The sequence below is a fragment of the Dermacentor variabilis genome, chromosome 2 (genome assembly GCF_050947875.1).
Source record: "Dermacentor variabilis isolate Ectoservices chromosome 2, ASM5094787v1, whole genome shotgun sequence".
In the NCBI taxonomy this organism is placed as follows: domain Eukaryota; kingdom Metazoa; phylum Arthropoda; class Arachnida; order Ixodida; family Ixodidae; genus Dermacentor; species Dermacentor variabilis.
The window spans coordinates 78,171,603-78,183,553 of NC_134569.1; the positions used below are offsets into that span (position 1 = coordinate 78,171,603).

General features: G+C 46.7%; 1 protein-coding gene across 1 annotated transcript; it reads left to right on the plus strand.

Annotated features, from left to right (window-relative positions):
• The first annotated feature begins 2,976 nt into the window (after positions 1-2,976).
• On the plus strand, positions 2,977-9,116 carry LOC142570887 (gonadotropin-releasing hormone receptor-like). Its single transcript, XM_075679193.1, has 2 exons — positions 2,977-3,962; positions 7,586-9,116. The coding sequence occupies exons 1-2, from the start codon at positions 3,177-3,179 to the stop codon at positions 7,997-7,999; spliced, it is 1,200 nt and encodes a 399-aa protein (XP_075535308.1). The 5' UTR covers positions 2,977-3,176; the 3' UTR covers positions 8,000-9,116.
• The last annotated feature ends 2,835 nt before the right edge of the window (positions 9,117-11,951 follow it).

Below are 11,951 nucleotides of genomic sequence, written 5' to 3' on the forward strand. Positions count from 1 at the left end.
CCTCTGAACACTTTCTGAACAAAAGAGACCTTAATGCCTGCAGCTGTGATTGTCGTAAATCCAATGCTTCATCAGCAAAGCAAGGTACAATTTCGAAAAGCTCTTATCTGTAGTTTATAGCTCGTCGCAAGTTTATTCCCGTGAAATCAGTTGTAAGAGTTAGCTCCTTTCTTGAAGATGTGCCACGCTGAACGTAGAGAGACATTCTCAAGCTTTTCCAAGATCTTACCAGACGATTTAACGCATTTTCCAAAATATACTGCGCCTCTGTGAAACGCGTTCATCCTTCTATAGCTACATGTCGGTAAAGCAAGTAAAAGGCCGGCGTTCATTGTGCGTTAGGTGCATTTTATACATGCGCCTGCACTCAGAGCACTTTGCATACAAAACCGACATTCCACTGATGGAAAGTAACGTTTGCTTCTCTTCTTTTTTGCTGCTTAGCTTCAATCCCACTCAAGACCCTTACAAACAGTCCTACTTTCGTCACTACGGCCCATCTTAATCAAACTGTGCACACCAAATAATGGATAAAAAATGGTGTGTCCCGGCATAATCGATGGTTGAAACATAACAATTATTAGGTAGAGTTCATGTACACAATGAAGAAATAATTTCACGGGAAAACTTGTAATCAACATTTTGCGACCTTCAACTAGGCGGCCCACTTTCTTACTCGCTTTCAAGAAGTATACATAGGCCACGGCAGCGCTATTTTGATGAAACCAAGACGCAAAGGGGCGGTGCGCCGGTTTCGATTTATTTAGGAAAAGTACGTTCCGTACAAAATCCCGTCGCGCGTCTCTCACTATATAACAGTCTCTGACGGCGATGGGAGGAAGCTCACCGCCCCTGCGTTCACTGACAAATTGCCTCGCTACATTTTCCACATTTGCTAGAAGTTAACAAAGCGATCGAGCCGATCAGAGCCGTCTTCATAATTCCTCTTTATAAGCGGGATCAATCGCCAAAGGACACCATGGATGTCCCGTGAAAGGGAGTTCCTATTCAACGTAGCGCGTGAAAGATGAGCAGGCGCACGCATTGTTTTTCTCTATGCTATTGTCTGACCTTCATGTATACGAGGGAGCACGCTGCAATGCTATAGAGGTAGTCAAGAAGAAGAAAAAAAACTGTTAGTGGCATCATGAACTAAGGACCAGTACGAGCCATGTTTTGAGGCAACAACAGCAACAACTAAGGACCATTTCCTTTTTTCTAGCCGCCGCTTCTCCTCCCCCCGCAGAATGTTCCTCTTATTTCCGACTAGTAAGCAGGGGTTAGCGCTTACCACACCAAACGTCTTGTCCTCTGGCGCCTGTCAAATATGCACATGCCAAGGGTCAATGATTACTGCGATACTTAAGTTCATGGAAGCTTCAGGAAGGTTTCGATGCTACGGCACCGACTGTGAGGCGCTTTACTTTATCTTTTTAGTCTAAATTTATGTATAGGTCCTCTATAAATTTCTATTAGCACTTAGTTGCCTAATGCTTCGTTTTGAAAGTATGCTTTTACCCCCTTTCGATATTTCAATTAATGCATTTTTCAGTCAACCCAGTGTGATCGATCCCCCATGTGGGTACGAGCCACGTTTTGAGGCAACAACAACAAGAGCCGGCAGATTTTCGCACGCCCTGTTAGGCTGCGTGGTTCGAAACTTTTGTGTAGTGTTGAAGTGCCTGTTTACGCTGCGTGATGTCACATCTATATGGATTCTGCGAAGCACAGCGTCAGGAAACCGTGGCGGCTCCACCCCAGTGTCGACAAAGGCATGAAAGAGACTGCAATCCCAAATCTGTGACGTACTCGCATACCTAATTAATAACTTAAATATTTATTGACCAATCGTTATGAGGACCGATTAGTTGACAGGAAATGCGTCGCCAACCTCTCCATAACGATATACAGTTGCTTTAAATAAAATAAAAGACCACCTGGGGGGTTGCCGGCGCAAGGTATAGGAGTCCTTGCGCCGGCAAACTGCGCGCTACGGTGAAAATATTGCAGAGAGAGCCAAAAGAAAAGATTAAAGCAGAGAGATTAACCAGGGGACGTGTTTTTTCAGTTGTTTTATGTTCAGCAAAGAGACAGTGAAAAAGTTGTAAGGCGATTCGACCTCCACATGAAGTCGATGAAATCGATGAAACACAGTCTTCCTGAGCGAGTTGGAGGGGAGATAGGGGCTGAGTCACTGCGTACCGCACTTCATCGTATCAGTCCTCCGGTGAGGGCTTGGCCCGTCGGACTCCATTTTTTTTCTGCGCGATCTCCGGGATCGGCCCACTTTTTGAGACAGGATGACGTGTTCAATAATTTTAAATAAAATCGGGAATAGAACACGTCAAAACTACGACCCGATTATGAGGTCTATCGTTTGGAGGACGAGCCTCCGTAGCGTAATGGTTGCAGTATAATGGATCTGTGCTAGATGTCCTCTGTTCGAGTCCGTAGTTAGAAACTCTTATTGATTTATTAAAAACAACATCTTTCTTGGCGCGTTACCTCCAATTTTCTGCATCGGAACCCTGATATTCTAACCATTACGCTACTGACGCTTCCCCCCACCCTCCCTCAACGGCATGCCCCATAAGTGGATCATAGTTTTGACATGTTCAATTCCGGAAATTATTTAAAATTATTTCACACGCCATCGTACGTCAGAATGTGGGCTGATCCCGGAGATAGCGCAGTAAAGAAAAGATGAGTACGTTGCTCTAACCCCTCACGTGAGGAGCGACGCCATAAAGTGGTGTGCGCAGTGACTCCGTCTCTATCTGACACCCAACTAGCTCATGACAGCTTTGTCTTTCATCAACTTCAAGTGGAGATTGAATCCCCATCAAAGTATCTTTTTTTATTTCCCTGCCCTGACACAATAATCTATGCGTATCTAGATAAATAATGCGATATTTCTCATAAAGCTATCTTTTTTTTCCACATAAACAGGTCTGGGAGAGATCGAGAACCGAGGACTGATGGAATGGGCAGGAACGCACAAATTACAAGTGGCGCAATGAAAAAGAAAGCACAAGATCCTGCAAGTAAAAGCCCTCTTGTGTCCAGCTCAGAGGCCCCACCAATGGACACTCGAGACCAACTTCACGCATGAACTGGCTTTGAAAGAGTCGTGTCGCTGACAGTGGGGCTGCACGCGGCATGCCCCTTCTCTAGGAATGACTGAAGCGGACGTTTTCAACGCCACGTTGGACGACCTTCCGTACGGCAGTGACCCGACAGGCAACCTTACGGCGCTTTTCGACAACGCCACCGGAAACCTTGCATCGGACGAACTTTTGGGTCCACGTTACCACAAACGAGTCCGGATCAGCATTATCGTCACCATGATAATCCTCTCCGTAGTCGGCAACAGCGTCGTCTGCTGCAACCTACTTGTCAAGCATCGTCACCGTCGCGTGTCTAAGGCCAGGGTGCTCTTTCTGAACCTCGCCATCGCCGACCTCCTGGTGGCGTGCGTGACGATGACGTCGCAGGTAGTGTGGGAGGTGATGGGCCGTCTGTGGATCGCTGGCGACGTCTTCTGTCGCTTCTTCAAGTTCCTGCAGACGTTCACGCTCGTCTCCTCCACGTACATGCTGGTGGCCATCGCCGTGGACAGGCACATCGCCATCGCAACTCCGCTGGCGCCCAGCCCCGACCCGTGGAAGTTGGCCGCAGTCACGTGGGTGGCTTCGTGCATGCCATCGCTGCCCAACGTCTATGTGTTCCACAGCGTCGAAGTGGCCCCGGGAAAGTGCTTCTGCGCGTCCATCTTCTACGACCGCGGCACACCACTCTACCACCGCCAGATCTACATGGGGTTCGTGTTCTTCATGGTGTTTGTGGCGCCGCTCGTACTCCTGATCGCGTTCCACACTGGAATACTCTGGACGCTTTGGAAGCACAGCGCGACAGGTCGGAAGGTGGGCCAGCAGACTACTTCGTCGCTTCCGCGGGCAAAGGTATGTGTCCCAAAGGCAGTTTCGCGCCTCGGCCACGCGGCGGTTAGGTTTCAGTATAGGCATGGAATTGATGGGTTGTTAAATGTATGCCGCAATCGCTCCGACACCAAGCCCTATTGCCCGTAGCAGTGTGACCACTCAGGCCCTTTAGCGCCATTTCCGACAGCAGCCTTATGTCATACATAAGGTGTGAAGGTTTACAGTGGAGGTTTACGGTGACTGCTATACAATCAGTATAGTATCAGTGCTAAATTTATCAATTCCTTTATTCTATACACAGCCGCAACAAGCATGGTGTTGCCAAGAATAACGTTCAAAAAATTCATTTTTATACCATGCGCGCTCCTAAGAGGAACCCCGATCTTTCTTTCTGCAACTTATTTGTTAGGTGTCCTCCCGATTAAGCTAATTACCAATTATTTGACAAGAACTTTCTATTTACATTGAAAAGTTCATAAGTATTATATCAGCCATTCAAGACTTACTTTGGTAAGATAATAAATTCTATCTGTGTCTGTCCAAGGTATCATGGCATCGCGCTATGACTCAGGTACGGCAGTCTCGGCTCATGCACATTTAGCTGCCAACAAATATAACACACAGATATATTCAGTCCATCGTAACCTTATCGAGGCCTGGCGAAAAATATTACCGCTGGGTGCGATTGTTTCTGTATACGTAGAGCCAGCTTTTTCGAAAACACGATACGTGAGATTCGTTCAGCCTAGTACTATAGTCTAGTTTGTTTCAGTAGGCTAAGAATGACGGAGGTATAGGACACCAGTACATGTCACTGCCGTCTGTGGGTGACGAGCACTGGGAAGGATTCAACCATTAATTTGCAACAAAATAAGTTGCCGCTGCGCACGCTTCAAGGTAATAACCTTTCTGGGTCTCAACTTCACACCGCCAGAATATACGACAGGAGCGCACATTTATTACAACAGAAATAAGTTTAGCTGTCATGTGTCGGCATTCTGAGCGCAATATGTGCATTGATCGGCGCTTCGAAAAGTACGCAGGTTCTTCTTTGAAAAGCATTGACACTGTATTTCCCTTAGCTGGCGTCAAACAGTCAGTCATTTCGTTCCGATACAGACTGTAAACTGAGCGAGCCGAGGAAGCGTATTAAAAAGAAAAAGCTAATTAAAAGGGTAATAGTGCATAGTACTGAACGCGCACACAGCCTGTTATATAATGCAGCGCCCTCGGAAGAAAAGATCCCTGCACCAAGGCTTATGCATTCTTGCTTGCAAAAGGCCTCAAAAGCCCTTCTGCACTTCGTGAAGGATACTTGATTGCACGAACGTTTGTGAAAGCGCAGATTCCTCTGCGACTTTCTCTGTGAATGACTGACTCGATTATTTTTCTTTTCTCTTCTTATCTATTTTCTCCTTTTGCCGTCTCCAAGTGTAAGATTAAACAACCGGGCACGTCCTTGGTTAACCTCCCCACCTTTCCCTCGTCCTTTCTCTCTCTCTCAAGTTCCAAGGTGGGGACTTTGGTATCCCTGTGCCGCTCTGCTGTGTTGAGAACTTCGCTGCCACCACTTAGAGAACAGTGAGATGTTCGCAAACGGTGCACACAGAAAGAAGCATGCAATAAAGCTACTGGTACCAGTCCGATAAGGAAGTCTAAAGGTCAAGCTTACACATACGCTTGCCGGCGCACGAAAGCTCGCACCCATGCGCCTTGTGTTTGCCGCTCCTCGCGAAGAATGGCGGTTTGAACCTGCAAGGCACGCGCCCGCGTGCGCCCACTTGGCTCACTATTTTCGCATTGGTAGCCGTCATTTCCTGTTCTTGTGAGGCACTGGAGAAGATATATGTGCTGACGCCGCTGCACCATCCGCGCATGCGTGGGCGCGCGGACGCGAGCTTTCGCGCGCCGACAAGCGTAGGCGTATAGTTTGGCCTTGCAGGCCAAACACTAAATCATCAAACGCTAAAAAGAAACACTTTATTTTGAGTTTAGGCTAATGACGTATTTTTTCTAAGCTATGTTAGTGGCATTAGGTTGAATATATGAAGGGAAAATTAGGCTCAAAGTTTCCGTTTATTTAATTTGCCACCGAGATGGCAGTGCCACGAACTTCACAGTAACGTTTTGTATTTTAGGCCGTTGCGGTTCCCTAAGGGTTCTCTAAATTTTCTAAGTTCTGTATTTGGCTCTTTTAGGATACAGTTCATTTCTACCGATAACCAGTTAACTAGACACGAGCAAGCGCTGTAAAATTTTATGACGTCACAGTGGCCTGGCGCGAGAACTTCAAGGCGGAGTCACCACCAATCTATCGCTTATACGCCCTTTCTGGTTCACTGAGCCTCTACTCAGCTGGAATAGATTATTTTTGTGCTTACTGTAGTGTGGTATTTTACTAGCACGGCTTGAAAAGTTTTTCTCTTCGTATTCCACTAACACTTGGCGGGTCGCCGTCACACCATGATAACGATAGTGCAAACACAATTTCGCGTTCTTACACTATGAAAAAATCGCCGCTCGTGTTGTTAGGAAACATTCCCCCGCATCATTCCCTATTAGCGTTATTATTATTTGTGCATACTATTAGTATAAGCACTTATACTAGCTTCGTTAAGTGATCTACATGTGTGGCGAGAGCCTAGCGTGTGCAAATGCTACTATGTATTGCTGAATATGTTTGTTTAGCTGAAGACTGATTCAGAGCATACACATCCTTTCTTTTATATTTCTTTTCTTGTTCTTACTTCCCTGTTTGCCTGAGCCAGTTCTGAACCTCGAGCGACGCCTACAGGCCGGCAAAACGAAAATGTCTGGCAAAGCAGACAACAAAGCTGGAAAGACAAACCGCTTGCACGAGAGGGCAAGTATTTGCAGTGTGTTGTAACAGCTGTAAAGTATGAAAATTAGCCTAAAGTACCATTTCGTGCGACATGATAAAGATGGTTTTGGAGCTACTGTCTGGTTACACGCACGCCTATAAGCCAAGAAAAGTGAGCGGGTTATGCTTATAGTGTACTCAGCTGACGGGGCATCTAGCTGATATGCATATCAAGGCATCGGTGAAGGTAAATGCATTCTTGATACTTGTTTGTTTCTTTCGTCGGACCCATTTAAGACAGTTTGATTTTCTCTCTCGATAAGCCGTGCTCGATCTGCCGCAACTCTTCTTGCCTAAGTAGGTAGCGCGGGTTTCATAGACACGCTGAACAGGTCCGCTTGAACTCCAACCGGTAGATTAGTGCTTTCGTATTGCTGTGGAAAGTAGCCAGGACTCACATAGGGCGCCAGTCCAAGCAGCGGCGTAATATGCAATAAATGTACTTGGCTTATCACCGTTCAAATAGAGCGGGAGTAGCAAGCTAATTGCAGCACAGCGACGTCCGTGCGTGTCTGAGACTGTACATTGTTGACAAAAATTTTCCGGGCTCTATAATAAATGTATACATCCAATTCCTCATCTTTTCCTGTACCTGTGCGTGTGTGCGTACGTGTCCACGAATGTGCGCTAACAGAACACCTTGATATTCAAATCTATTGCAAAGCTTCCCTTAAGCCAAGCGCGCACGGAAATGCAAATGTCACACAACAGCGCTGCGACCTTCTTTCTTTTCTTTTTTTTTTCTTCTTCTTTATACTCGCAGGTGAAAACGTTGAAGATGACGGCCGTGGTATTCGGTGCCTTCCTGGTGACCAACGTGCCGTACATGGTACAAGAGGCCATTCTCGCTTTCGGCAACCCCGGCATCCTGGACGGCAATGTGGTGGCTCTGTTCGGCGTCATATCTGCATCAAACAGCGCCATCAATCCGTACATCTTCCTGTACTTTCAACGGCCGCGCAAGGACGCCGGCAACGGTGGCTTCTGCCGGAGAGTGTCCCGAATGGTGCGCGAGTCGCTCACTTGCCGCCTGCTCAACAGGGCCCACACAGATTCGCAGGTGTCCACTGACCCGGCTGACGCTTACTCGCCGGCGCGCCTCCCCAAAGCTTGCAACACTGCAACGAACGGCGACGGCGCACTGACGCCCAAAGACAGGGAGAGCAAAATGTGTTGATCGAGCCTGTGTGCAAGAGCCTGTGTGCTGGGACCACGTGCGAATTGTGCACTGTGTGGCTTCGCCGTAAACCCGGTCATTACGTCGTCAAACGTGTAGCTGCGCTTTGGCGTAACGCCGGGACTTTGGCTTTGACCCGCGAGAAATGTTCTAACGAAAATGGTGGCATTCGTTTTGATATGTGATGTGCTCGTGCAGTGTCGTTTTACAGACCGTGTCATAGTGTGCGGGTCGCGTGGGGAGTGGCATCACCGCAAACTCTCTCGTCAACGCGAGAACGGCAGCCATAGAGCGCGCGCTGCCGTCGGGCTACACCCTTCAGCTGCTGGAGCGTGTTCTCAAGAAAACAGCAGTATTAGTACTTCAAGTTACCAGCAAGAGTAAAACTGACTACCTGCTGTGTTCGGCATCAGTGTGTTGCTCAACTATACCGATCTGCGAAGAGTTGAACATTGACTTTATCACTGGGAGTTATGAACGTTGACTGAACATGCTCGTGTTCCGAGCGTCCATGGCTTCGTGCGATCCCTAACCTTGTTCTCAATGTCATTTACGCTATAACAATTGTACATCTCGTTTCGTTTAGCTTTAGGGGAACCAGAGAAGATACCTAAGAAATACTCGCGCATTTATTGTGCACAATAGTTAGTGGTGAAAAGAGGTGTGCTGCACAACGAGAGTATCACGTGTGCTCTCTATACAAGGTAAATGTGCACAGTGCAACATGAAAGGCTATAGCAGTAAATAGAAACTGTGCGTACTTTTTCAGCACATCTTATTTGTTAATTGACTGCGAGCCCTTCCTTTAGACTATAATGCTTGCGCACGGAAAGCCTTAAGCATAAAAATGGCACTGAAAGTTTGGAGGAACGGAGAAACCGTTTGTTAATGTACTGATTTTTTTTCCCTTAAGGAACACGCGTTCTCTCTAGGTACAATTTGGAATTTTATATTCCTCAGCATTCACTGAATAATACAATTTTCATATAACTGCTCACGCTGAATGTCAGAGTATCAATTTCCGGCCAATTTCATGTGGCGAGTAATGTGGTAAGCACGCGACACCAGGCAGATTGCGTGAGTCAACAAAACTGCGGCAGCAGCGAGCTGCTTAACGGCCGAACCAGACCGTTTGTTGTCGAGCGTCTATATATATAACTTCAGAGGCGTTCACAATGTATCTATATAAGTACTTAACGGTTGCACTTACCGAACGAAATGGCCTCTACGATAAACATAAGCATACGAAGCCAGGTATCCTTGTGGCTGTATGCCTGGCGACATAAAATACGCACATGAAAGAAAAGAATGGGAATAAAGAGAGTTCGCATCGATTGCAAACGAACTAAACATTGAACTGGGATGACAGTTAGTAGCTATACGGGTGATATAGTATAACACCTTCTGAACAGGTATTTTTTAAATATATGGATAAGTAGCGCGACGCACAAGAATTCAATAAAGTTTGTTTAAATGCAAATAAAACTTGCCGGGATGTCTGAAACGGAAAGAGAAAGTCGGATCAGGAGAAGAAACCTTGAAAGAACGGAGTGGACATCTCTCAGAACACATTTGAGGAGCAGAATATTTGGTTTCATGCTAGTCGGTGTCTCATATTTCAAGAAAAAAAAATTCGCTGTGGCTTAGCTCAGCTAACCCTGGATATGCAAAGCGAGAGCTTGGTTTAGCTTGTTTAAGTCTTGGTTTAACTTGGTTAACCTTTGATTTAGCTGTAATTATTATAATTAGGTATACAGTCATCGTTAAGCCGGGTATGACGGCTGCGCCTAGGTCGGTGGCTCGACGTGACTCTGACTAGGCTTGAGTAGACCCGCATCGTTTGACGGTGCGACGCCTGTTGTGCCACAGGGAAAGCGCAAGTGCTAGACATGCAAAGAGACGCCGCGAACATGCGCAGCGTCGAAGCACAAACGGGCAGGACGCGAACGCGGTCGCTACATTGATATCGGCGGTGCGACGCCTGTTGCATTCCGGACCCTCTCCAGTGAAGCAACTCGCCGGGGGATATCCGCCGAGTGGTAAGATGCCGCTTGGTGACAATGGCTCAAAGCCCCCCGTTCGCCCGCAAAGCTCAGAGAAGAGGGCCCGGCCTCGCTCTCATCCATGACCAAGCTGGCACTGACTAAGTGAGCGCGGCGACCCTAGCCAGGCGCGTGGCGGTTCGCGTGGCCAGGCGGTGACCCAGCTGCGGAGAGCGCATGCGCCAAGCCGGCGGTTACGGCGAGTCACGTCATGCGTTGCCAAGGCTATGTTGCAGCTGCGGTCAAGTGAAGATCAAATTGCTCGCGACGGTGAAACCCTGCTCCACGCGGTTAGTAAAGTTGCACAGAACAGGCGCGCATTGAAAATCAGATACGCGCCCGTAGTGTTGCATGTGTTTCTCCATCCACGTCTGTAGCGCCGTTTCCTTTCTTGAAATATTTTGGGAGACACAGAAGTGTTGAATAATTGGAAGGAGCCACAACAAATAACTAAATGTCACAATTGGAGGGCACACGCAGGAGGTATAGGGAAAAAGGAAAAATATGCAGGTGTAAAAACACTACAAATTGGGATGGAAGAGTACTTGAGAGGAACAGGGAACACAATGCAAAGAAATGGCGAAATATGAAGCGTGCTGGTTAATTACTAAATACAAAACTAAATAATGAAATACAGCATGGCATGCTAAATTGCCTACAAAGTAGAAACAGAGGACCAAATATTAGAGTTGATCTTGAAGAGTTCATCGAAGTTGATCGATCTTGAAGAGTCGACACTTTACGCGGGTATAGTTGAATCTCCATATGATGTAATGCAAGTGTTGTGAATTGTTATACGCAAGTGGGAATAATCAGTTAGTCGCTATAATCAGAGAAGTGGGTACCGCGCGTCATGGCGGCTTGAACCACTCTCTTTGAGAGAAAGAAGCATTAGGACAAAATAAATTCTGGGGTTTTACGTGCCGAAATCACGATATACCCGTAAACACGCTATAGTGGGGGGCTCCGCCACGGTTTTCACTACCTGGGTTCCTTAGCGTGCACCCAATGCACAGTACAAAGGAGTTTTTGCATTTTGCGTCCATTCTTTTGAAGGAAGGTGTAACAGCCTCGCTGGCCTTTGATAAATGATTCTGCAAAGTGACATACGTGCCCGCTAAACGCAACTTTGTTTAATCTTTATTGAGACGTTCACAGCTTTTAGAGCATTAATTTCCCACATTTTTTTCATAATCAAGTTCTCCAATGACCCATCTTTCATAAATATGGTAAGGGCACTAAATATGCAAGAATTATTTTCATTTTTCATTATTTTCGCCCATTTTATATTGGTTCGCAAGTCGCCTCGTCCATGTTATCTCCGGTATCGGCCACCCCTTGCGATGGCGGTGAGAAAATAATCGAATCGAAAGAAATTATTTCCTTAAACAATACTTCCCTAATGTGTTTTTCATCAAAGTGATTGCTGGAGAATACTGGAAGCCATAGCTTCCTAAGGTCCCGTCTCCTTCGCCACAAGTTTTGGCTCCATGTTCAATGCACCGGGTGAATAGCGAATGCGTAGTCAGGGCCTCAAAGAAATTCGGATCTACTCGTCTCCCACATTAGCGCCCACCACGTTCGCAACTGCAACACTTCTTTTCTAGCTTGTTTTAAGCTTTAGCACATAAATGCATTGAAGCGCACCTCTCACTCTTAAGAAAAATTTGCGCCACTTAGCACTTGTGTTGTCCGTAAGCAATAATCAGCAGACTGTTAAAGCATGAAGCAGTAATGGAAGCAGGGTGCTAAAGAAAAAAAAATCATCATCGGACTTGCGTGCTTTTTTAATTCTTTAACGCATCACTGCCGGAACTTTCGCGACACGAACGGCATCCGCATATCAACGTGGCTTAGCGTTATGAACAGGAAATCAGCGAGCGCAGAGAGCGTCTGGAAATCCGCAACTA